General features: G+C 32.6%; 3 protein-coding genes across 4 annotated transcripts; all 3 read left to right on the top strand.

Annotated features, from left to right (window-relative positions):
- The first annotated feature begins 1,986 nt into the window (after positions 1-1,986).
- On the top strand, positions 1,987-6,997 carry LOC131973810 (uncharacterized). Its single transcript, XM_059335900.1, has 4 exons — positions 1,987-2,385; positions 3,850-4,090; positions 5,039-5,176; positions 6,401-6,997. Exons 1-4 carry the CDS (start codon positions 2,183-2,185, stop codon positions 6,671-6,673), a joined length of 855 nt encoding a protein of 284 aa, XP_059191883.1. The 5' UTR covers positions 1,987-2,182; the 3' UTR covers positions 6,674-6,997.
- Positions 6,998-8,099: 1,102 nt separating this feature from the next.
- Positions 8,100-16,532, top strand: LOC131973621 (high choriolytic enzyme 1-like). Of its 2 annotated transcripts, XM_059335664.1 has the most exons (8): positions 8,100-8,336; positions 8,598-8,643; positions 10,213-10,365; positions 12,499-12,616; positions 14,187-14,365; positions 15,114-15,195; positions 16,228-16,374; positions 16,460-16,532. In XM_059335664.1, the coding sequence occupies exons 1-7, from the start codon at positions 8,268-8,270 to the stop codon at positions 16,352-16,354; spliced, it is 774 nt and encodes a 257-aa protein (XP_059191647.1). In that variant the 5' UTR covers positions 8,100-8,267; the 3' UTR covers positions 16,355-16,374; positions 16,460-16,532. The 2 variants fall into 2 exon arrangements, with proteins under 2 accessions (XP_059191647.1, XP_059191648.1); XM_059335665.1 differs by having other exon boundaries at positions 16,228-16,532.
- Positions 16,533-19,071: 2,539 nt separating this feature from the next.
- Positions 19,072-27,194, top strand: LOC131973622 (hatching enzyme 1.2-like). The gene is made up of 9 exons (XM_059335666.1): positions 19,072-19,177; positions 20,671-20,749; positions 21,483-21,528; positions 22,186-22,338; positions 23,377-23,494; positions 24,542-24,720; positions 25,744-25,825; positions 26,368-26,498; positions 27,083-27,194. Exons 2-8 carry the CDS (start codon positions 20,684-20,686, stop codon positions 26,492-26,494), a joined length of 771 nt encoding a protein of 256 aa, XP_059191649.1. The 5' UTR covers positions 19,072-19,177; positions 20,671-20,683; the 3' UTR covers positions 26,495-26,498; positions 27,083-27,194.
- Positions 27,195-27,951: the final 757 nt, after the last annotated feature.

A 27,951-nucleotide genomic window follows, 5' to 3' on the forward strand; every position in this document is an offset into this window, starting at 1 on the left:
TTTATTACAGTTTTCTTTGATGAGCTGTCCGTTGATATATATACATATATATATATATTTATATATATATAATATATAATATATATTTTCTAAAGCGTTCATTCCATATTAATAATAACACTTTAACTCGTAAGGCAATGAGGTTTCCCTCATTTACACTGACGTACATTTACAAACAGTACAGAAATACAAATTCAAAATGCAGATAACAGACAAGAAAAATAAGTAAAAATGCTATTTAACCCTCTGGGACCAGTATGGACATTTTCAGCCATATTTGTCATTTTTCACTTTTGTTTTTGCAATAGTTTTGGCTGTGATACTGCAAATGGGGTGATTTTTGTAAAACGGTTTTTATTCTTGATATATTTTCAAATTCAAATTTCAATTTTTATAATGGGTTAATAATACACTGTTTCATATTTACCACCCTTTCAGGCCCTTTGGGCTGAAAATTTGAATATTACAAAAAAACAATTTTAAAAATTATGTTTAATATGGAAATGTTGGCCTCTGAAAAGTATGTCCATCTATATGACTCAATACTTTGTTGGGGCTATTTGACTTAAACTACTGGAAATGGTCTTTTTCATCATATTCTCATGTATTAAGATGCACCTGTACACAGACTGCACTGACAAAGGGCACGAATATGACACCATTGTTGGATCACTATGAACCGTACTATGAAAGGGGCTATACATGGACCGATAACTTTCACTTTCACTCAGCAGACACACTGCAGGACATTCATGAGATTTCCTGTAAGAGAGTCACTTTCCCTGCAGAGATTCATATCGAAAGTGAAATAATCCCCTTCCATTTTATATGTAACACGATCCCAGCAGTTGATCTCACAGCCAGACTGATCTCTGCAGAACAAAGAAGTGGCCAACAGTCAACAACAAATGTTTTAGCTGCAAACCTTTTACTGCACACTGAGTACTTTCCATATCTTAGATACATTTAGCTGATTGTACTTTCCTATGCTTCAACATCGGCACCAATGATCCATTTTCATTTTGATAACTAAGACAAATAACATGATTTCTTGTGGTGTTATTTTTAGAATGAACTGAGATGAAAGTTCGCTCGACTGTTTTTTTTGTCGCCAAGGAAACGGTGTTAGCTAGTGAGCCTTTGTGTCCCAGAATCATTTAGGTCCATTAGAGAACATAAGAATTACATTCATTACAGTTTTCTTTGATGAGCTTTCGTTGTGAAAGTGACAGATCGTATCGAAAGGGTTAGGGTTTTCTACTTTATTCTGCATAAATCTCTTAAACAACTTCCACCCTGTTTAAAACTACCAAATCTTCAAAGATTTTGAGGATCTTAACCTTTTAAATGCCAGTTATTTTCCACATAGTAAATATTTTTTGGCAGGGGCATTTTTATCACAGCCTGGGATATGTCAAAGATTAGCGACAAAATAGATTTTGATGCATTTTTACTTTTTGTGTAGTGTCAGATTTAAAATGCAAAAAAACCAACAACTTTATGGCCACTTGATAGTTTTTATCGCTTGTTTTTTGGGAAGTGGACATTTTCAGCCCAAAGGGCCTGAAAGGGTAGTAAATGAAAGTGGGCCCAGAGGGTTAAAATGACCAAAGCTGAAAACAGTTGCAGGAAAGTCTGCAGTCAAGCTATGAAACGAAAAAAAAAATGTATAAATACTAATTTCCTAAACGGCATGTCATAATGCATATAGTTGTTTCTCATTTGTTTTTACGAAACAAAAAACAAAAAAAAACACATACAATATACAAACACTTATGATACAATTAAGAAAAAATACAACCTCACATACAACATCACAACATAACATTTTATCATAACATCAAAACAACACAACCGGCTTATCTTTTAGTGTTGGCAGCTGTAGGTGTTGATAAGCCACAATTTCAATTTTTTTGTGAATTTATTTTATTAAGTGTTATTTAAGAGCTGGCAGAGCCTTATTGCCAAACATAAAATAAATAGATGTGTAAATTAAACCTAAAACCTTGAAGAATATCAATAAGATTGGGACCAGTCTTGTCATGTTTATCAGCTTTCACTTTCACTTTGAAAATCCCCGAGTCAGAGCTCACTGATGGGAGGATCCGAAGCTGAGGCATTATAAAGACCTGCCCAGCTTTGTGTTCACATCCATCTGAAGAAGCGAGCCCGAACTGCCAAGATGATCGACACAGACGTTGCTCTTGAAGCTCTGAACGTGCTCTGCAGTGCCGGAGTAACGGCTGCTCACAGACAAGGATCAGGATCAGGATCAGGATCTGCGGCAGCAGACATCAGTGGAGGAGCAGCTCAGCTGCAGCAGGGCATGAGGGAGCTGTCAATCAGGCACCTCATCCCTTTAGTCCTATTTGGTGATCACAGCAGGTAATTATTGCACATTTCCCTTTGTGTTTATTATTGCTGAAAATGTACAGTATTTGAAGCAGTTTGATTTTTTTTGTATAAATAGGATGTTAAACCTTATAGCTAGGAGTTCATTTGGGGCTGGAGCCTAAAATGTGGAATCAGAAATACTTTATTGGTCCCTGGAGGGAAATTCAGTCTCACTCCAGTTAGTCCAACAAGAATCGAAAGAAAGAGAGTTTATGTATGCAGTCATGGAAAAAAGTATCAAACCACCCTTGTTTTCTTCAATTTCTTGTTCATTCAATGCCTGGTACAACTAAAGGTACATTTGTTTGGACAAATATAAAGATAACAAAATTGGCTCATAAGAGTTTAATTTAACAAGAGCTGATATCTAGACATTTTCCATGGTTTTCTTAATAATAACCAATATTTTTTATCAAGAAAACCATGGAAAATGTCTAGATGTCAGCACTTAAATTAAACTCTTATGAGCTATTTTTGCTATCTTTATATTTGTCCAAACAAATGTACCTTTAGTTGTACCAGCGCATGGAAATGAATAAGAACTTGAAGAAAATAATGGTGTAATATTTAGTAGAAAATAGCAAACATAGACATCAGAATTTTTTTTTTTTTTTTTTTTTTTTTAAACTTATCTTGCCTGTAATTTGGTTTGTATATTGCAACAAAATCCCCTGAAAGTGCTCTGAGAGAGGAAGATGCCCTGCGGTCTCTTTCACATTCTGTTTCAGTGCTACAAAAAGTATCCGTTACTGGAGCAAAAGCACTGAGAAATTACTCCAGTACAAGTAAAAGTGCTTCATTCAAAACCTTAAGTATTTGTTATGCAGAATGTCTTCACTCAAAATATATTATTGGATTTAGGGCTGGGCGATATGGACCAAAAGTCATATCCTGATATATTTAGGCTGAATATCGATATTTTTATCGCAAAGTGAGAGCAAATGTTCAGTCAAAGCCAAATATAACATGTCACAAGTAGTTTTATTGAAACTGTTTATTTAAGTGAACATAAATACTGTGTAACAGGAGTACCTTTAAAAAAAATCACAAAAGTGCACATTAAAATAAAAAATCTTTCAAAAGAAAAAAAGAATAGCCTATGAAATAAAATAGGCCAATCTTTTTCTGAAATAAATGTATTTATATGAGAAAAGAATAAAGAACATTACAAAATAACTAAATACACTATGAAAAACCCTAGTAAGGGCAGCATTTATATTTAAAATATTTTTTTAAACTTTATTGATTTATGCAATATGGTCTATTTTTTATATCGCCCAGCCCTAATTGGATTATTATTATTTTTTTATGTTCAATCTTGACATGAAAAGCATCTTAACATGGCAGCTAAATGTAGTGGAGTAAAAAGTACAATATTTACCTCTAAAATGTGGAGGAGTAGAAGTATAAAACTACATAAAATGGAAATACTCAAGTCTGCTCTACCTTTTGCAGTATCCAAGGATACACAGGACCAGATCATTTTAGGCCTGTATTGCGGGTCGACTTGCCAAAGGACTTGAGCAAGGATAAAAAAACAGGAGAGATTGAAATCAGCCCGAATGCCCAGTGGTCCAAGAAACACCTGGACCCAGGCTTCGACTACGATTTCACCAACTTGAAAGACAGTGGGAAATATTACAGAGGTGGGGAGCAGTATGAACGCCCGTGTGGTTGGAAACGATTTGCCCTCAAGGTGAATATGCTTTTATTTTTGTTGGGTCTCCATCTCCACATATTCATATTGAGATCTTGTCATGTTTCCAGCCTCTCCTGTCCTCTCCTCTCTACTCTGTGTAAACAGCCTCTCCTCTCCTCTCTACTCTGTGTAAACAGCCTCTCCTCTCTGCTTTGTGTAAACAGCCTCTCCTGTCTTCTCGGCTCTGTGTAAACAGCCTCTCCTGTCCTCTCCTCTCAGCTCTGTGTAAACAGCCTCTCCTGTCCTCTCCTCTTAGCTCTGTGTAAACAGCCTCTCCTGTCCTCTCCTCTCAGCTCTGTGTAAACGAATATGTGTCACATGACCGTTGGTCTCAGCAGAATCAATCATGTCTTCACAGTGTCTGAGGAGCAGAATTTAATGTTTTTAACAGGATCTAGTTAGTGCAAACGCTTTATTTTTGGTGAAGTTTTAAACGAGAAATGTAGAACTAAGTGATTCTGACAGAAATATCACAAAATAAGTTTCGTTTTGGTCATTTTTTCAAAGTTATACATGTTTTTACAGTTTCTAGATAAATACGATACGAATAATGGTGTATTTTGGATGATTTTCTCAAAGTAAACTGACTTTTCAAACCCAATGGCGGGGCCATGGGGTTGGTAGCTATGGTGAATGAATTTGCATTGGGAATAAAAGCTAAAGATTTGGTCATATATTATAGATCTTGGAAGCACAACTGGGGTCCTCCTTTTATTGAGCCGAGAAGATAATAACTTTACTTTTACCATGTTAATCTATGAGCAGTTAATTTTTGAATTAATTTAAATTACTTTTTACAACTTGATTACTTACAGTTGCATGATCACATTTCTTTGATTGTTTGACTGTTGAAAATCTTGAGATTTGGACGGAGCCTTCTGTTACAATGACAGCAGTTTCATATCTATACGTTTCTGTTTAATAAGAGTTTTTGTTTCGTTTCAGGTCTTGGACGAGTATGAAGACAACACCTGGCTGGGAAACAATTATCGCAGCACAGAGTCGGTGCCCGGGGAGTGGCCTGTGTCCTACCACGGGACAGCAGAGAAATGTGTTAAACCCATCATCGAGGAGAACTACAAGGTTTCTATGTTAAATGCTATTACAGCATGACTAAATGTGAAGAAATAAACATAGTATATGGAGTGAGTGTATGATCTGGCTCATGTGCTGCTGTAAAAAGAACAACCTAAAATGACAGAAACCATCTTGAGTTTTTAGTTTGGTTCATGTCCCTTCACTAATATGGAGGGGCGGAGCTATTACCTATATGCAGCCACCAGAGGGCGACTAGGGATGGGAATTGTAAAGAATTTATTATTATCATTCCGATTCCATTATCGATACGATTTCTTATCGATTCTCATTGGGTGAGGAATTAAATTATACAAATGGAATGAATGAATGAATGAGACATAACTACACTGGTTTAAACAACATGCAACTTTGACAATTCTAGGTTTCATCTGAGCAGATACCCGAGAATTTGCAGCAAATTATCCTACTGTGACAAAAGGGTGTAAACCCTTCATCATAAATCCGGTCACTGCTCGGTGACATTCGTTCTTCCTCTCCTCTGTCATTTTACTCTTCCCTGCCTTGATGAAAAGGGTTGCTAAATGTTTCCCAGTGATGAGATCAGAATCACCTTTATTGTCATTGCACAGAGTAACAAGTACTAGGACAACGAAATTAGCCATCAACCCGTCCAAACATATACATAACATGCATACAATATAACAAAGGGGTGACAGGACAGGGAGACAGTAGGGAAACTTTGTCGATATATTTAGCGACTTTTCAGACGCCTCTAACGACTCTTTTTCAAAAAAAAGCTACTAGCGACAAATCTAGTGACTTTTTCTGGTGTTACTGGAGAATTTTGGAGACTCGTTCTTGCTCTTCTTAACCAGCAGCGGGTGCTGCGGGCCCTCCCCCGTCCCAAAGCACTCACAAGCGGCCCAGTCCTCCCGCAGCTGTCTCTCCCAGCTGCATTCAGAGAGCAGGAGATGTTAGCCCCTTAGCCTCCAGTTTGCAAATGATTTGCTGACTCACTTGCAGACATAGGAGGAACCGACAAATGGAATCGTCAAGTCGGCAGACAAACAATTCCTAGGAATCAAATTACTGGGAGCCGGTTCTCAAAAAGAATCGGGTCTCTATTCCCATCCCTAGTGGCGACCCAGATGTTTTGGCCTCACTAGGGGAGCTAGTCGTCCTTCTTAATATACAGTTTATGGTTTAAGTGCAGTAAGGCATACTGATTATTTGGTTGAAACTTACTAAATTCATGCTTGTATTTAACAGGCAGGCGGTGGGCAGGTTTATGGCCGGGGCATTTATTGTACTCCAAAAGTTGCTGTTGCTGAAGAGGAATACTCCGTGGAATTTAAGTCGGAGAAGACGAGTGGGAAGTTCAAAGCCGTTCTGCAGAATCGTATCAACCCAAAGTACAGAAAGATATGCAAGCGCAAGGACTACTGGCTTGTGGAATTCCCCAAAAACGCAACACCTGAAGAGGAGCATGAGATCGTAAAAAAGGCCATCCGTCCTTATGGCCTTCTGTTGAAAGAGATCTGAGAGATGATCATTAGTTTTGGTTCTTTTGGTGAGTCTTAGTGAGTCTTTGAAGCATGCCTTTAGTTCTCAGTGCAAAAATACTCTTACATATTGCTTGTAGATGAATATGTGAATGGATATCACAGTTACGTAAATTAAATATATAAAGTCTGCATGCTGAATGGAGGGATGAAATGTTTCAATGAACAGGGAGAACCCAAAGGCAGGACAGAGATGTGATGTGTAAAAGATTAATGGCATTGTAAGTGGCATAATGTACTTCCATGTTTAATGGTTTTAATGGACCCACTTAATATCTGTGTAAGCTGATCTGAGCAGATAAAGATCACATCTTGAACACCTGCATGCCTCCCCGTGAGTGTTTCTGCTCTTTACTTTCTTTTTCATCAGAGATGAAATGGTTTGTGTTTGTTTTTATGTAAAGTTGGTTTGTTGTAGGTTAATTTGCTTTGGCTTTGTGTTTTTTGGTTTGGATTGGGTTTAATTTGGTGTGGGTTTGATTTAGCTTGGTTTGGTTTAGTCATTTTAAATGTATACAAGTCAAATGCACATATATTAAAAAAAACCCACAATGATTATTTTTAAGTAGTTAAATACGTCAATAAAACACAATAATAGAAACAGAGGGATGGATTCTGTACTGATTAGCAGCATAATCACCAAACTACATTAGTCATTACATATTTAATTTTGTATTAATTTTTACTGGATTTCTACATCTACTTACTTCATGGTCAGTACTGTTCAGTAAGCAACTCCCTTTTCCCCAGGAAAGAAAATAAATAATGAAAGGTTATAAATAAAAGCCACACTAAGCCAAATATTGACAAAACTGAGATTGTAAATTATAATCTAAATCTACATTATAATTATAATATAGTAAAGCTTTGCTGCCAGGCCATACAAATTACATACAAAGTAAAACAACAATTCATCTGCAGTAAAATGTGAAAGAATTAGAAATTGTGAACATTAATAGTAAAAATTAGTTTACAGTATACAGCCATGGGAAAATGATTAGACCACCATTTTTTTCTCTTTGCTTTGTTGTTCTTTTAATGCCTGGTATAACTAAAGGTACATTTGTTTGGACAAATATAATGATAACAATAAAAAATAGCTCATGAGTTTAATTTAAGAGCTGATATCTAGACATTTTCCATAGTTTTCTTGATAATAACCAAAATCATTATTAAGAAAACCATGGAAAATGTCTATATTAGCTCCTAAATTCAACTCTTATGAGCTATTTTTGTTGTTATCATTATATTTGTTCAAACAAATGTACCTTTAGTTGTACCAGGCATTGAAATTAACATATATAATATATTATATAATATAAGAACACCTTTCAGATTAATGTGATTTATTGATGATGCAGCAGGAAGGTGAGGATCCATTGACATTAGGCAGGTGTCCTCAGGGTCGGCAGTCTTTATTTAGCTCCGTTGAGTTGGTTGGTGGGAATCAGCAGCATGTTTTCAAGGCAAAGTGCATCTTATCACTGAGCAAAGCTGTGTTTTTTTAGATACACTGAAGCTTTAAACAGCAGCAGCAGCCAGGTGTTAACACTGTACACCTGCAGGCTGCCAACATGGCTTTCCTCAAGCTCAGTCTCCTCGTCATCGTCCTCGTCTCTGACTGCTCCTGGGCTGAAGAGAAGGTGAGGATATTTTTAATACATATCTGTGGGTAAAAGATTAATTTATAAATATGAAATGTGGACTAAATGTGGGAGTTATTGTGAATTCTCCATCTCCACACAGGGGCGGAGACAGATGTTATAAACATTTGGGTCTCAGCAAAAAAAAAAAAAAATTCCCCTTTAATAAGGATATAGATGAATGCATTAGTTTTCAAGCCATTTCAAAAATCTTTACATGAAAAAATATCTACTTCTAATGATCCATGTCACCTGATCCAGGAGCTGTCCGTCTCCGAGCTCCTGTGGAGGGCCAACAAGGATGTTGGTAAGACAACGTGCACATTTATTTTTTATTATTATTTTTATTCCACAGGCTCAGTGAACATTGCTAAATGCACCAAACTCCCTGGAGAGTATTCTCACAGTGTGGAAATGTATTAGTGGTTTAATAACGTGAGTAATCTGAAGGGGCTGGAGTGACAGGGAGCTGAAGGGTTTGCTGTTAATATAGTTATTTATAAACATAATCAATATGCGATGCTCTGCTGTGGAAGGTTGGGGACATGTGGACCACAGTTGAGCCGTCCCCGTGGCTGGTTAAGACCTTATTACACTAATAAAGATTTATTTATTCAATTATAATTAATTTGATTAATATTGGAATATTATGTTTCTATTTAACTGGTTTTGCACCTTGATTTTTTAAATGTATTTATTAAAAAGAAAATTTAATTATTATTTAAACATTATAAAGTATATGTAAAATATATTAGATATATATTAAATATGTAAATATTAAATATATTATATCTATTTGACTCTTTTTGCAACTATTTATATATATAATTATTTTTTATTTTTTAACCAATATAAATTTTGGAATATTATGTATCTATTTAGCTCTTTTCACATCTTTTTAATTTTTAAAATACATTATTTATCTAATTGTATTTTTTTAAATTATATAACCATTATAATTATAACTATATTTATTTAATAATACATTTGTTTACTATTATTTCACCATTATACATAGTGGAATATTATATTTAACTCTTTTTTTTTTCAATGAGATTTCATTTTAAATTTAATTATATATTTTTTTATTATAATCTAACCTCTATAAATATTTAAATTTAATGTATCTATTAAACAGTTTTTGCAGCTAGATTTTTTTAAATGTATTAATTATTTTTTGAATTATTTAAATAATATATATATTAGAATATTGTATATTTAATATAATTACCCTGTCCAATCTATCTTTTGTATTGTATTGTTATTAATTCTGTGTATTTTATTGTATTTTATTGCTGAATCTTTTCTATCTTTTTTGTACGGTGTCCTTGAGTGCCAAGAAAGGCGCCTCCAAATAAAATGTATTATTATTATTATTATTTATTTAACTCTTTTTTGCAACTATATATATAATTATAATATAATAATTATTATATAACCACTATTAATATTGGAATATTATGTATCTATTTAGTTGTTTTACATCTTGATTTTTATTTAATTTAATCAATTTAACAATATATTTGTTATCTATAATTAATTATAAATATTGGATTTAAAACATTTTTTTTACTCTTTTTGCAACTTTTTTTTTGCTCACTCACCTTCCTCTGTCCATCTTTAATTTGTGTGTGTGTGTGTGTGTCTGTGTGTGTGTGTGTGTGTGTGTGTGTGTATTACATATTGGCTTAATTTTCTGGATAGACATGAATGTAAGTGTGTGTATTTTTGTATATCTTGTGGTACTGTTCACAGTACTCATGTGTCTGATGTGCTCGTATGTTCTGTTTATGTGGCTATCTGTTGTATATATTATATTTAATGTGAATACTCCACTGAAGGTTTAATGACTGATTGAGCCTTTACTGTCCTGCAGTGCACAGAGCAGACGAGCCCCTCGTCATCGATGACATCGCTTATGACAATGAGAACGAGAGGAACGCTGATCCCTGCACGTCCCGCGGCTGCATGTGGGGAAAGTCCAACGACGGGAAGGTCTACGTGCCTTACACCATCGCCGGACATTACTGTGAGTCACTGAATCACTCTTTAACCCTTAATACACTGTAAAAAATGTTTTGTTTAATTTACGGTAAAATACCGGCAGCTGTGGTTGCCAGAATTTTACCGTAAAAAAAAAGCGAGTGGGTTTTCTACTGTAAATTTAAATGTAAATACGATCAAAAACTGTAATTTAGACTGAATATTCCTGTTGTTTTTAGGGTAATTGTGTCCTTGTGACATTATGGTATGTGTCAATTAATTTTACATGAATTGTTTTACATTTTTACAGTAAAACTGTGTTTTCTAAAATTTTGTACTATTCCTTGATTTACGTCTGTTACGGTGATATGCAATTTTTTATTTTACGCCCTATTTGTCATGCAATTTGACAGTGTTTTACTGTAATTTCTACAAATATTTTTTACAGTGTAGGGCACTCATTGAAATACTTGCAAATTTCAACCCTAGAGAATATTGGAGGATATTACATACAGCCAGAATGTGTAAAACAACATAAGGACCCGGGGGAGGGGGGTAATATTTTGGGGAAAAAGTTAACGAGATTAAAGTGGCAAATCTACAAGAAAAAAAGTTGCAGATTTATGAGATTTAAAGTGGTGAATCTGCAAGAAAAAAATTGCTTTTTTTCCACTCTTTCACATAAATCTGCAACTTTTTTTCTTGTAGATTTGCCACTTTAATCTAGTAAATATGCAACTTTTTTCTCGAAATATCAAATATAGCCACTAATATATTTGACAGAAGAAAATAAACTTTAACAAACCTTGTGTCCTGTCAGCCAGCCACTATAGAAGCCTTTTTGATATTTTATATCAACTTTATATGAATTACGACGCACTCGTTATTATCTACCGTTCGTTTTTCATTTTACCGTTCCACCTGTTATTTCCTGTCACTACCTTTCAAAATTAAAGCACCCGTTTCACACTGGACGGCGCCTTTTCAAAATAAAAGCATCACAACATCGTAAAACACCTAGAAAATTTACAAACATGAAATACAAGCTATATAATACAAAAACACCAATAGTAATGGGAAAGTTTTATAGTGATTGGAGTATTTACTACTTTTTACTATTTGATTTACTCCACATTAAAAGTCTTATCATAACATGAAGGCCTATTCTTATCAGTAGCAGCTCAAAACCAGATAATTTATAAAATTGTATTTTATAAAATGATTAAATTAATAGTAAGCAGAATTAAGTGCAGAGTTTTGGTCCGGCCCCTGCAACCTTCGTGGTATTGGTCATGTGGCCCCTTGGGAAAATGAATTGCCCACCCCTGTTCTGGAGCCTCATGTGGCTCTTCAGGCCATCTGCAGTGGCTCCCTGTGGCTGTGACAACAAAATTATACGAAATTAAATTAAACAGTTATTTCTTTACATTTTAATGTTAATTTATTTGTTATATGCATTGCAAGTAGGGTTGTCACGATACTAAAATTTTCAACTCGATACCGATACTCAGGAAAATATTCGATACTCGATACCATTTTTCGATACCACAAGGATTAAAAACAGGATTAAAGACCCCAAAATTTAACAGAAATATTTTTATTAACAAGAAAAAGGCAACATGTTAAAATGAACAGAACCACAGGTTAAATATTTATAGTAAAAAACAGTTGTGCAAAAAGAAACTGCAACTATAATAACAAGCTTCAGGTCTGAGGTAGTGCAAAAAAATAAATAAATACAATAAACAATAACAATTAGAACAATATTTTAAGGTTGTATGCTGTGCACAATAATAGGAAAGCTTGATAAAAAAGAGGTAGAGTCGCTGTGTGTGTTGCTGTTTGGTTGCAGGTCGACTTTTCTCTGCTTCATTCTGGGACTTCAAGAGAGATCGATACTTTTGAAAATGAGTATCGTATCCGGATACAATGTTTTACATACTTTTTTGAGTATCGATACTTTTGACAACCCTAATTGCACGTAATCTGAAAGTGTAAAGTTGTGTTATTTGTACGCAGATTGGTGAGATTTTGCTGCCTGCAAAGTGACATCATAAAATGTAATTCCTATCTAACAGTGATCCTGTCAGTAGGAGGACAGCAGGAGTTTTGGCGACTGATTTGTGTGATTTGTGAGTATGGACGAGTCCACTGAAAGTCTTGTCTCGTGTCTTCTCAGCGTCTCGGGAGCGCTCCATCATCGAGCGCGGGCTGCTCTCCTTCCACGACGTCTCCTGCATCCGCTTCGTCAAACGCACCAACCAGAGAGACTACCTGAACATCCAGTCTGACAGCGGGTAAAATAAATAAATACATTTTGAATGTATTTAATTTGTAAAATTTCATAGCAGTGGATTTATACTCTAAACCAGGGGTCTCAAACTCAAATTACCTGGGGGCCGCTGGAGGCAGTATCAAAATAACCAAAAAAAGACACAAAAATTACTAAAAAAAAAGACACAAAATGACAGAAAAAACCCTAAATTACTTTAAAAAAGACACAAAATGACCAAAATACCCCACAAAATTACTAAAAGAAGGACACAAAATGACAGAAAAAAATAAAGTACTTAAAAAAGACACAAAATTACAAAAAAAGACACAAAATGACAGAAAAAAAAATTACTAAAAAAAGACACAAAATAACCAAAATACCCCACAAAATTACTAAAAAAAGGACAAAAAATGGCAGAAAAAAATAAAGTACTTAAAGACACAGAATTACTAAAAAAAAGACACAAAATGACCAAAAAAAGACACAAAATGACTGAAAAAACACTAAATTACTTTTAAAAAAGACACAAAATGACCCAATAAAGACACACAAAAAAATCCAGAACTAGATATTCTCTAACCCTAAGATCTAAAATACTACTGAAATACTAGTAAAAAAAAAACCTCAATTTGAACATTTTGTGTCTTTTTTAATACATTTTAGTTGCAATTATGTGCCTTAAATTGACACAGTCACACGTAAACTAATTTTCATAAGTATATATACTCATTTTTAATCCTCTGACTGGCTACACACAGGTCTTTTTTATTTATGTTTAATTACAGACAATACTAGTGGAGGCTTTTGTTACAGTGAGATGTATAAAGTGCAAAAATGAAAAAAGGCCTGAAAAAAAACACCTTAATTTTGCCCCATGTTTTCTTTGATCATTATCATTATCAGCATTTTTTATACATTTTAGTTGCAATTATGTGCCTTAAATTGACAAAAAAAAAGGTTTGTAAGTTTACTCATTTTTATCTTCTGAATGGTATCTAACATTAATAAATAAATAAATTAATTAATTATGAGCATCAAGTCAAAAATAGTGAATTAATTAAGAGAATAAAATTGTAAATATTGAATTCATTATAAGAATAAAGTTGTAAATATTAAATTAATTACGAGATTAAAGTCGAAAATATTTGATTAATTACGAGAAACCTATCTTAAAGTACATTTCTGAATTAATTAAGGATACATATATACATATATATATTCAATGCCTTCTTTGATCATTATCATATATATATATATATATATATATATATATATATTCAATGCCTTCTTTGATCATTATCAGCATTTTTATACATTTTAGTTACAATAATGTGCCTTAAATTGACACAATTTTTTATAAGTTTACTCATTTTTATCCTCTGAATGGTAACTAACAGGTCTTTATTTTATTTTTTTTATTTATTTATTTATTTATTTATTTATTTATTTATTAGCAATTACAGACAAAACCAGTGGAGACTTTTTTTACAGTGAGATGAATAAAGTGCAAAAACAAAGCCAAAAAGCCCAAAAAACAAGAAACCTAACTTCTGCTCCGTGCCTTCTTTGATCATTTTTATCATTTATTGCAGCTGCTACTCGTACGTGGGTCGCCGTGGTTACTCCCAGACGTTGTCTCTGGACCGGCAGGGCTGCCTCTACCACAGCACGGTGCAGCACGAGCTGCTGCACGCCCTCGGCTTCAACCATGAGCAGTGCCGCTCCGACAGGGACCAGCACATCCGCATCCTGTGGGAGAACATCCAGTCTGGTCCGTACCTCCTCCTCTAACATCATCACTCAGTTACACTCAGTTACATTTTAGTTTATGTATAAACTGCTGGTTGAGATGGGCTGCAACAGTTGAAAAAACAAAGATGTTCTGTTTAATATCAATTATGAGAAAGAAAAGCATCAAATCCTGACATCTGAGAGGAAATCAACATTTTGCATTTAATGGATGGATAGATAGATAGATAGATAGATAGATAGATAGATAGATAGATAGATAGATAGATAGATAGATAGATAGTCCATAGACACTTTTAAAAAAGGACTAAAAACATTCCTTTTTAGCAAAATCTTTGGTTCCTCCCATCTAGATGGTTTTTAGATTATGTATGTATGTTTTCTGTTTTTTAGCTGTTTCTTCCTTTTTTATCCTTTTTATAATTTTGAGATTTTCTGTAATGTAAAGTGCATTACAAATAAAATGTATTTTTATTATTATTAGAAAGACCGACAGACAGACACTTTCAGATGTGAATATATTTAAGAATTAAAAGTTCATTGCTCTTTGAAAGGGTGTACTTGCATTATAATAATGCATATATAATCTATATAAGACAATATATCATCTAAATTGAACATTCTTCATAACTAATTTTTGTTGAGGTGTCTGGAAACCTTTTATATCTTTACAAGATATCCTGTGAAATATTTAGTTTAAAAGACAAATTTGAGTTGAAGATTGAAACATTTTATATATTTTTATTTTTTTGTATTTTTTCTCCTCTCAGGCTGGGAGTACGCCTTCGACAAGATCAACACTCTGAACCTGAACACACCCTACGACTACAACTCCGTCATGCAGTACCACAAGTTAATAAAGCCACAATTCATCAGACAATTATTTAATTTAGGCTAATTTGATCATTTCACTTTGTTCCCTCATTTTTGAATGAACTAAAGGACTTTTTAAATTTTAATTTAATTAAAAAACACAAAACACTGTCCACTTTATCTCAAATTATATAATGATTTTTCCACCCATCCCAAATACAAGTCTGACTTGTCTTTCCAGTCAGATAGAAGCCACCTTTGTGATGTTACTCTGTCTGTTTTTCTTCAAAAACAAAATACAAAAAATAAAAACATATAAACTAAATATAAAAATAAGGATAAGGCATTAAAAAAAATCAGGGTAATATTAGGGCCACATTTAGAAGAAAAAAAAGCGAGATTAATGTTGTAAATCTTGAATTAATTACAAGAATAAAGTTGAAAATATTTAATTACAAGAAAGTCATCAATATTTAATCAATTACGAGAATATAGTCAAAAATATTTAAATAAAAGAATAAAGTCTTAATATTTAGTTAATTACAAACATAAAGTCGTAAATATTTAATTACGAAAATAAAGTCGAAAAAATATTGAATTAATTACAAGAATATTGTAAAAATATTTAAATACAAGAATAAAGTCTTAATATTTAGTTTATTACAAATATAAAGTCGTAAATATTTAATTAATTACGACAATATAGACAAAACTATTTAATCACGAGAATAAAGTCGAAAAAATATTGAATTAATTACACGAATAAAGTCGAAAATGTTGAATTAATTATGAGAATAAAGTCGAAAAAATATTGAATTAATTACAAGAATAAAGTCGAAATATATAATTATTTACGAGCATAAAGTCGAAAATATTGAATTAATTACAAGAATAAAGTCGTAAATATTTAATTAATTATGAGAATAAAGTTGTAGATATTTTATTTAATTTATTTATTTTATTATTTCTTTTTATTTTAACATGAGTGAACAGACCAATTGAATCCTGATCATTTCTACTTCTTTTTTTAAAACAGAAATAAAACCTTTTCTGACCTCTCCTCGTCTCCAGGTACGCCTTCTCCGGGAACAACCAGCCCACGATGGTTCCCATCCCCAACGCCAACGTTGCGTTCGGCACGGCCAATCAGATGAGCAGGAACGACATCAGCAGACTGAACACGCTGTACGGATGTTAAACAGGAAGGAAACACGCTGGGTTTGTACTTCTGCTCCTGATTCAAGTCTTTGAGTTATCTCTGAAGTCTGTCACCTTTGTTAAAATGTTGATTTTCCTTCAACAGGAGATGAAAACAAACCTGGTGCTCAATCAGACATCAAACCTGCTCTTCATCCCCAATAAACCTTCAAACACGCTCACTGAACTCTTTGTCCGTACATTGTGCACATTTTTCTACTTCACCAAATGTTCCTGAATCCAAAGTTTACTCCTCAAGTTTGTGTGAGTTGAAAAAGGGAAACATATTAATAAATTAATAGAAAAATTACTATAATTTAGCAACAAAACAGTCTTAAGATACACTGCACAAATAGAAAAGTCCGGTGAACTCAAAATTTCAAGGCAACAAACTTCGATAAAACTTTAAGTTGGACAATTAAATTAAATATTTTAAGTTTTGTTTTTGAGTTTGCTCAACTCTGAATTCAGATTTTTGTCAACTCAACTGTAAGTTGTACTAACTTATAATTTTACATTGTAATAACTTTTAATCCTTACTTCTGCTAACTTCTGCAATGTGCTGAATTGGCACGATTGTAACACCGCTATGAAATGTCAGCTAATGTTGCGACCACAATTTGAGTTAGCATTGATACGCTAATGGCTACTCTTGTAGCTGTAACAAGCAGCACTGCTAGCACCAGTTAGCATCAGTTAGCCGCTAGCTTTCGCTAATGACCGAATTTCACCGCTTTCCCACATTTCACAACAAAGAAATAAGAGTTAGCAGAACTATTGTCCCTTGTTTTGAACCCCAACTTAAAGATATAAGTATCAACAACTCACAAACTTGTTTTTGAGCAGACAACTGGCTTCCTTCGTTGTGCTAACTTACATTATTGCCCTAAATGTCAATAATTTATATGTCCAAGTTTTACCAACTTAAACCACTGTTTTAGGCCAAAAAATACAAGTTGGCTTTTTTGCAGTGTACCAAAACAACACATTACACAGTATGGCCCATTTCAGAATAATATATAATTTAAAAAATATATTTAAATATATAGAATTGAATAATTAAAAAAATATATTTTTACAGCCTCTCCTGTCCTCTCCTCTCTGCTCTGTGTAAACAGAATTTCAGTGAATATGTGTCACGTGACCGTTGGTCTCAGCAGAATCAATCATGTCTTCACAGTGTCTCTGAGGAGCAGAATTTAATGTTTTTAACAGGATCTTTTGGCAAAAGGTTATTTTTGGAAATATTTTATATGACACATGTAAAATAAAGTGATTCTGACATAAATATCACAATTTTAAGTTTTGTTTTAGTATTTTTTTAAAATTGTAACTTATGATCCGTTCAACTGTCAGAAAGTTAAAATCCCACCAATAATGTTTGTTTTCACAGTTTCTTTCTATGATAAACAGCATTTTTCTGGTGATATTTCAAATAAAACATACATTGCCAACCCGCTGATGGGACGGGGCGTTCAGAGGGTTAATGCATCATAATACAATAGAGTTCAATCATTGTATTTTGAAATTATAACCTGTGCATCCTGCCATTTAAACAACAAGCTGGTGAAATAAATGGTATTTCAACAGAGGAACCAACCACATAACAATATGTAAAGAAGTTAAAAGTGACAAAAATCAATAATAATAACCCAATAATATATTTTGAATGTATAAAACAGGGTAGTTCAGTAAAGGATCAGAATACATCTTTCACCACTAGTCAAATCATGCTGCAAGAGTTTTTATGGGCTGCGTCTGGTTCAGCCAATCATCTCCTCTGTGTTTTGTCTCTCCTGGAGCCGCCTCGGCTCTATAAAATCCTCTTACCAATAAGTTTAACCAAGAAATACTTGTGAAATATACTTGCACATTTATATTTTCAGTACATTTTTACTCATTATCCATGAGTAAATTGTACTGGGCCTAATTTTTTATGTTTGCATTATCCAAGTAACATTTATTTTAAAAAAAATAGATAAATAAAATAAAAATAAAAAGTTGGAAAATATCCACACAGAATTTTTTTTTACTCTAATAAAAAAGAAAAGTAAAGTTCAACATGTAAGGCAATGTAATGTGGAGATCAAATATATTTGCATTATAATAATGTAGGTAAAAGAGTTTCGGTATAAAAAAGAACAAAACTAGGTGTTGTGTTTTCTTTTGAGAAAATTACCAAAAATACACCGTTTATAGTTGAAAGAAACTGTAAAAACAGGCATTATCGTCAGAGTTTAAACTTTCCGACAGACCGTGAACAGCTCACGGGTTACGAGCATTTCTGATAGAAAAAATAAACAATACGAAGCTTAAATTTGTGATATTTCTGTCAGAATCACTTTATTCTACAAGTAAAGATTAACATGTTAGGAGATAAAATGAATTTGATGTCTCTGGTGATGTTTTTACATTTTAAAATGTATATTAATGTAGGTCAAAGGGATTCAGGATAAAGACAACAAAACCAGATGAAAAAGAGCCGTTGACGCTCATTTACAGTATAAAAACTATCGGAACTGTAATGTGCACAAATGCAAAATTAAATACATAATTTAAGGTATTTTATAAATCCCCTGTTGTGATAGAATGTGGAAAACATGCTCCCTGTCCAAATTAAACAAGATATAAACAGCTCTTATTCTGGGAATGAGCAATGTGGCATCAAGGTGAAATATTCTTATCAGGCTGAATTCAGTTTCCACTCCGTGTCTCCTCTCCGTCCTCATTCTCCTTTAAAGGAAAGTTTTCCGGCACTTTGGATGCTTTATAAAGTGAAGTTTATCTGCTTGCTCGTTGTGTTTCTCTCCACTCAGAGATAGCAGTAAGTATCATCTATATACTCTCATCAACACTCTTTTAAATGCTGTTTTTGTTGTTGTTACAAATCAAAACGACGTCATTTTTTATTTGTTTCATTCAATTGCGTTTTTTTCCAACAACATCTTTTATTCCAAATTCTGCTTTCTGGAATAAAAAAAAAGTAGGAAAAATTACTGAATATCTTATTCATGTATTTATTCATTTTTAGTTAAATCAAATAAATATGATTATGATTATTATTATTAATTGTATTATTATTATTTAAATTTGATTTATAAATATTTTTAGTATTTTTTTATATATTTATTTTATCGTCTAAGAGGTTGTCTTTTTGGAATATATTGGGTTTAAAAAATTGTATTAAACCATATTTGTTCATTAATCTCCCCACTTTAAATAAATCTTAAAACATATATTATTATTATTATCATTATTATTATTATATCATTATCATTATATCATATATTATTATTGGTTTATTTTAAATGAATGTGGAGCTAATTTTAACTTCTCTTTAATGAACAAGCCATTTCAGGGAGTCTTTTGCTCTTTTTATAAAATAAATAATATATAAATATATAAAATCTATAAGTCCTGCAGCTCTATGGAATCAGCACAATCCTGGCTAGAGGTGGGAACAACTCAAACATGTCTTTGTGCAGAATAATACAGTTAGAATGACAGAAATAAAAAAAAATTTAAAAGTAATATTGCAAGTTGAAATTCTCTGATACATTATTTTTTATAAATTGGAATAAAATGGAATTTATATCGACAACACTTTTCCAAGCGTCCACAAGTGTCAGTAATATTGAAAAAATAAATTGTGGCTCCACCTATTGTACATATTGAAGTATTGTCATGTTTCCAGCCTCTCCTGTCCTCTCCTTCTCCGTTTTAAATAAAACTTAAAAAATATATTATTATTATTATTATTATTATTATTATTATTATTATTATTACTATTATTATTATTATTATATCATTATAATTATATCATATATTATTATTGTTTTATTTTAAATGACTGAATCATTTATTTATTTATTTTTAGTTAAATTAAAATATTATTATTATTATTTCATTCATTTTTAAAATTTTAAAATTTATTTTATTTATTTTACCAAGTACCATTTCTACATTCTCATCAACACTCTCTTAAATGCTGTTATTTACTAATCAAAGTGACATAAATCTGATTTGTAATTAAATGAAAATAAGGTCAGCAATAACACAATTTATACACAGATGTCACTTACATACATAAAATCCAGGATCATCAATAAATCAGAATATAAAAGTGACTACATGTTCATAAATAGCCATTAAACGTAAAATTATCTTACTTTAATAAATAATATATAAACTGAGTAACACCATGGAAATAACAGAGTTCTTAAAAGGAATAGAAACAGTTGCATAGGGCAAGATTTAAGATCACAGGGGCATGAAACTGAAATGTTTTTAGCTTCTCTCTTGTTTTTGTTTCTGCAGGTTATTTGTTGACATGGAGGTGAAATGCATTCTGGGCCTTGTGGTCCTGGTGGCCGTCTCAGTCTGGGCTGAGGAGGAGGTGAGTTTCTGCTCCAAATGTACAAATTATTTTTTAATTAATTTGATCCATCTAATTATTTAGTTTAGTTTTGTCTTTTCTTTACTTGAGCTATATTCATATATAAATTATTTTTCATTATTAATAATATTTCATCTTTTGGGTCTTGTCTTTACTTGAACTTAATTTATGTATGTATCCATCTCGTTTTTAATATTATTATTATAGTTTATATTTTTAATCTGGTTTTTAGTCTGATATTGACTTTTGCTTATTTATTTATTTATTTGACTTATTAATGCATTTAATTTATTTATATATATATATATATATATATATATATATATATTTATATATACTATGTGTGTGTGTGTGTGTGTGTGTGTGTGTGTGTGTGTGTGTTTATATTATATATGTGTTATGTGTTTAAATCTGTTTTATTACTTGTTATATTTGATCTAAAATAATCACAATCTGTGTTATAAAAAAAGTATTTAGAGTATAAAATACTTAATAAAATGTAAAATATAAAGAGTATAAAATAAGACCTGAAAGTAGCTGAATATTCCACAGAAGTACAGGACTTGAGTCTAAATTAGTTTTTCTGTCTCCCTTTTTTCATGAATTATAATTCCTGGAAAACTCCTTATCCTGTAAGTCTTTTTTTTACCCAAATAAAAAATCCTGAATGTTATTGTTCGATAATAATTGATTTAATAAACTAAAAACTTAATTTCCCACAGGTCACTTTAAGGCTTTGACTACTTCAGAGCGGATTGAGAGAGTTAACAGGGACGCTGGTGAGTATTTTTATTACGTTTTTATTTTTTGCTCTGGTTCTGGAAATAAGTCCTAAAAAGTATCCAAATTGTTTTTATATATATGGATTTCTCATATCTTATTTGTTTACTAACTCAACTATGCTGACTTTGTTTTATTCCAACAACAACTTTTGTTCTGAATTCTGCTTTCTGGAATAAAAATCTAGTGGGAAAAATTACTGAATCTTCAATTTAATTTAATTTAATTTAATTTAATTTAATTTAATTTAATTTAATTTAATTTAATTTAATTTAATTTTTAATTTCATTTCATTTGTATTATTTCATGGTAATTGTTTATTAATTTATTTTTGGTTAAATTAAATAATATTTTATTTTATCTAATCCAAATTATTTTTGAAAATTATATTATATTATATGATTTTATTTTTGTATTTATATTTTAATTATATATTTTTCATTATTTGTTTCTTTAAATATATACTCATTTTATTTATTTATTTTGTATTTATCATCTTGTGTAATTGCAATATATTGTATTTAAAAAATGTTTTTGCATTAAGCCATATTTGTTCACTCCCCACTACAGAGGACTTTAGCTTTCTGCAACAAACCACAAATCGTCACGTGAATAAGTGAAAATGTTTCTTGTATCACTCTCCCTGTGTGCTGCAGTGCGCTCTCCTGACGAGCCGTACGTTGAGGACGATGTTGCGATGGACTCTGAGTCCGAGAGGAACGCGGATCCCTGCACCTCCTACAGCTGCATGTGGCCAAAGTCCGCCGACGGGAAGGTCTACGTGGCCTACGTCATCTCCAGCGTGTACTGTGAGTTCACATCAGACTGGGATTTAAAGGTCCAATCTGTTATTTAACTTAAAACAAACAGCAATTGGCTAAATTAAGTAGTTTGTATTTATGGAGATGGAAAAGCAACTTATATTTATATATTTTTCAATGCCATTATTTATTATTTTATCTTTTTAGTCTTGTCTTTCCTTGAGCTTTATCAATATATTTATCTGTCTTATTATTTATAATATTTTAATTTTTTAGTCTTGTCTTTACTTGAGCTTTATTAATATATTTATCCATCTTATTTATAATATATACATTTTTGAGTCTTGTCTTTACTTGATCTTTATGAATTTATTTATTTATTTATTTATTAGACTTAGTCTCAACTTGAGCTTTATTTATTTATTTTTCAGGGTTTTTATTCATAATATTACCTTCTTGGTCTTGTCTTTACTGAATTTGTGTATTTATTTATTTATCTTATTATTTATTACAGTATCTTTTTACTTGACATTTGATATTTTTAATTAATTAATCTAATTGCACTTTTATGTTATATACCTTTCTATTTAGTCATGTATTTAAATCTGTTGTCATGTCACTATCTGTGCTATAAATAAAAAGTATCAAGAGTATAAAATACAACATATAATCTACAAAGTATTAACCCTTTATTTATATATTTATCTATGTAATTATCTGATATATATATTATATTCTTTCCAACTTTCTTCAGTAACTGCTGCACAACATTTTCCCACGAGGCACCCCAGCTTATAAAATACAATAAAATAGACTTATTTTGGTAAACTTAATAAGCAAAAGTCCTTGTAATGGAATATTTTTTACATGAATCATTCAATCAATCAGATTTTACTCCAACACTTTTAACATTTAACACAAATAAAATGTACACAAAGCAAAAAAAATACCTGAACTACAAATAATAATAAAACACACACAAAATTTTACAAAAAAACTTAAAATTTAGCAAAATTGTACCTCCAGGTTGATTTAAAACCATGATGAATCTCTTCTGTTTTTTAAGTGTTGTTGATTGTTTCCCAGCCTCTCGTGAGGTGTCCATCATCGAGCGTGGCCTGAATTCCTTCCACGATGTCTCTTGTATCCGCTTCGTCAAACGCAGCAGCCAGAGAGACTATCTGAACATCCAGTCCCTGAACGGGTGAGGTTTGGCAGAAAACGAATGCAATACGTTGTCATAGAATATTTGACTGATTTTCCAGTATTTTTGCAACTTGTTAGATGAGTTTAAGCACAAAATATCATCATAATGTTGATAAAAAAGTGTAATCTCTTCTTCCATTTTCTTCCATTTTTCTGGGGCCGGGTCGTGGGGTCAGCAGGACAGACGAGATTATATAATCTCTCCAGTGTGTTCTGGGTCTTCCTCCTTACCAGTTCCTTCTGCAAATAAAACCTTGTTTATTATCCAGCAGGCAGGGTTGCCTTTAGTAGTTTTATAATTGAGTGTGCTTGTAAGAGTACACTATATACTATCCACCGAGCTTCTCCCTGTTGGCAAAAACACGCCAAAACTTCCCCGCAATGTTACCCTATGGAGAGGCTAGAGTGGATGACATTATAGCTAGAGTGGAGAGGGAGAAAATTTTGAAAAAATAAAATTGGAAACTGTGCTCGAGGCTGCAGATGCCACTCTACAGAAATAATTTATACGTAGAAATGTAGGAAAATTTGTCTTCTCACTCACATTCGTCTGATAAAGTTGTCAGAGTTATAGTTTGAGCGTAGGATGCTCAGGTGTGCCACCAACACGCACCAACAGCCTCATTGACCGACATGTTAAACAGAGGGAAAATTTCTGGAGAAAAGCAGAGGTACCAGTTTCTTCTGATCACTCTAAAAAAACAATTTCTTCATTTTTCTTCACAAAACACATATGTAGACGATCAGGATGAACTGAGGATGCTCAAAGTGAAGTTGGTTCACTGATAAGAACTACGGTTTGGCCAAAAATGCTTCCTGTTCGAGGTGAACTTTCAGCTGTTTTTCTCTCTCGAAGTGGCGTCAAATGTCACAGGAGCAGCTGCGGTTGATTACTCTGCTCTGATTGGTGGCTGCCACCTGGCCCTGGTTGCTTGGCTACCAAATTTTTTGGAATTTTGTAGTACTATTATCTCTTGATTTATTAGCCTGTTTGCTAATACAAAATATGTGTAAATGCATTGAGATCTGTCCTGAATCGTCGCAGGTGCTACTCCTACATCGGCCGTCGCAGCAATGGTCAGAATCTGTCCCTGCAGCGTAATGGCTGCGTCTACCACGACACGGTCCAGCACGAGGTCCTCCACGCTCTCGGCTTCCACCACGAGCAGAAACGCTCCGACCGCGACCAGTACATCCGCATCGTGCTGGAGAACGTCACCCCTGGTGGGTACTTCAGGGGGGAGTCACTGTAAAGGGACTGTAAAGGCATCAGGTCCACATTCTGAGCATTTGGGGGAAATACACTTGTTTGTTTTGAGTCAGGTGACAGCGACAGCCAAATGGATGCTAGGCGGGTTTAAAAGCATATTTTCTTTTGAGAAAATTACCAAAAATACACAGTTTATCTTAAAAGAAACTGTAAAAACAGGCATTAATAGTCAGAATTTAAACTTTCTGACAGTCTTTGAACGGATCGTAGGTTACGAACATTTCCGTTAGAAATAGTAAACAAAATTAAGCTTAAAATGTTGATATTTCTGTCAAATCTCTTTATTCTACACGTGTCATTTAAAATAAAGTGTTTGCACTAACCAGATCCTGTTAAAAACATTAAATTCTGCTCCTCAGAGACACTGAAGACATGATTGATTCTGCTGAGACCAACGGTCACGTGACAAATATTCACTGAAAATCTGTTTACACAGAGCGGAGAGGAGAGGACAGGAGAGGCTGCTTACACAGAGCTGAGGGGAGAGGACAGGAGTGGCTGGAAACATGACAATACTTCAATATGTAGAATTTGTGGAGACCCCATTTTTTCATGACACTTGTTGGCACTTGGAAAAATATTGTACAGTGTATATGATTTCCATTTTATTCCAATTTAAAAATAATTACTTATCAGATTAATTCAACTGGCGTTTTTCTGATTTCTATCATTCTAACTGTTATTCTGCACAAAGACATGTTTGTTCCCACTTCTAGCCATGATTGTGCTGATTCCATAGAGCTGCAGGACTTATAGATTTATATAGATTTTTTTATGTAAATTAGTCCACCTGTCCACCTCACTCCCCTCACCTGCTCCTTGTCTCCCACTCTCATGAAAGCCGTGGAACTTGTTTCCTCAAATGTCAAAAACAATTTTTAAACAAATAAACATAAGCACAGGTTGCAGGATTGTAGCCTTATCGACACAACACAGGTGGATCTTATGATAAATCTTTTTTATTCTCAAATCTTCAGGAAAGGAGCACAACTTTGACAAAGTCAACACTCTGAACCAGGGAACCACCTACGACTACGGCTCCGTCATGCACTACAGCAAGTAAGTGGTGGAAAGTATCTAAGTACATTTACTCAAGTACTGTACTTGAGTACAATTATGATGTACTTTACTTAAGTATTTCAATTTTATGAAACTTTATATTTCTACTTATATAATATTGTTCTTTTTACTCCACTACCTAAGTACAGTAATTGAGTAACTGGTCATGATGCATCTTTTTTTGGTTTTGTGTGAAGTTGTTTGTGACTCCTTGTGATCATTTTGTGTCTTTGTTGGTCATTTTTTTTGTTTTTGTTGGAGTTTTGTGAGGCTTTGTGTTTTTTTGTATCCATTCATAGTCATTTATTGTCTCTTTGTGAACATTTTAGCCTTTTTTTTTTTATCGTTTTGTGTTTTTTCTGGTCACTTTGTGTCAGTTTGTGGTAATATTGTGTCTCCTCTGGTGGTTTTACTTTCCTTGAGTATTTCCATTTTATGTAACTATATACTTAAAAGTGTAGCAGAGAGCAAGTGCTTCATATTGAACTGTTATCTTTTCTGCAGATATTGTGGTCATTAATGTTTCCTTTCTGTGCTTTCAGATACGCTTTCTCTAAGAACAACCAGCCGACCCTGGTGGCCATCCCCGACTCCAGCGTTCAGTTCGGCGTGGCCTCCGAGATGAGCCAGAAGGACATCATCCGGCTCAACAGGCTGTACGGCTGCTGAGCAGGTGAAGCTCCACCACACAGCTACTACTGGGAATAACAGGGATTGACTGAAAAGCTTATTTGTAGTATGTAAATAATGAAAATATAAAATAAAATAAAATAAAATAAAATAAAAAAATAAATAAAAAATAATAAAAAAAGTCATACAATTGTATACAGACAGAGAAATGCATGCAAAAAAAATCAAGCAAAAAAAAACAGTAACATTAATTAATTAATTTATATTAAAAAAAAGAGTTGGAGAAAGTACAATTTATTTAATCCCACTCTTTCACCATAATTAGTAATATTTATTTATTTATTTATAAATTCATTTATTTATCTATTTATTTATTTGTTATTTTCTTAATTAGCTTCTTTATCGATGCAAGCCCATACACCAATAATACACAATAATTTATTTACAATAATTTATTTACTCAGACTTACTCTAATATATTAATACTAATCTTTATCTAACAATACATTTTAAATTACTTGCAAATATATATATATATATATAAACATTATTACATCAGCAAGGGAATAATACTCGCAGGCTTTCACTTCAGGTTCTGACTTTGACTTGTCTCTTTCTTTTTTTTAGGTGACTGTGATGCAGAAAATACTTCAGGAAGAGACTCATCATCATCATCATCGTCATCACAACCATTGGGTTTTCAAATTCAGTATTCTTTAATTATCAATAAATTCACATGAAAACATACAGTTGTCATGATTGTGTTCATTGACGGTTATTTTTTTCTTTGAAAAATTATAAAATTGAATAAAAAACACAAGTAAAAGAGGTTCTCAGACATTATATAACCACTGAACAGATTAAAAAAATATTGTCTCAGTAACAATATTGCACTGTTTTCTAAATTCAGTCCACTTGTAAATAATTCTGCAAATTAAATATGTATATGCCATTTTTGGCCTCTAATGTTATTGCCATCAAGATGCTTTCTTTTGTATAATAGTTGGATATCAATTGTTTTTATTGTTTTATTGTTTTTATTAAAGGATCCCCATTAGCTTGTGCCGTGGCAGTTCACTAGTCTTCCTGGGGTCCACATTCCAACAAGTAATACTCAACAGTCCTACAACAACTTTAACAGTAAAAATACATTCCAAAATACATTAGAAAAGTTAATTACAAAATGCAGCACAAATTTAAAAGACAGTTTGTAGAATCAAACCATTGAATTATAGCCATTTGGATTAAATGTTTAGGAATAATTGGTCAAATGCATTTGATCAGAAAACAAATAAAATACAAAAAAACCAAAACAAAACAATACAGCTTTAACCAGTATCATCGATTGTAATCCTGGACATCATGAATCCAGGCAAACATCGCGTCTATAAAGAGTAGCGTCCTTTCAACCAAAATAAACAAAAAAAAATTAAATAAACCCCCCCAAAAAATATAATAAGCCCTACACCTAACATTAACCACTGACAAAGTACATC

This window comes from Centropristis striata, chromosome 6 (assembly GCF_030273125.1).
Source record: "Centropristis striata isolate RG_2023a ecotype Rhode Island chromosome 6, C.striata_1.0, whole genome shotgun sequence".
NCBI classification, from domain to species: Eukaryota; Metazoa; Chordata; class Actinopteri; order Perciformes; family Serranidae; genus Centropristis; species Centropristis striata.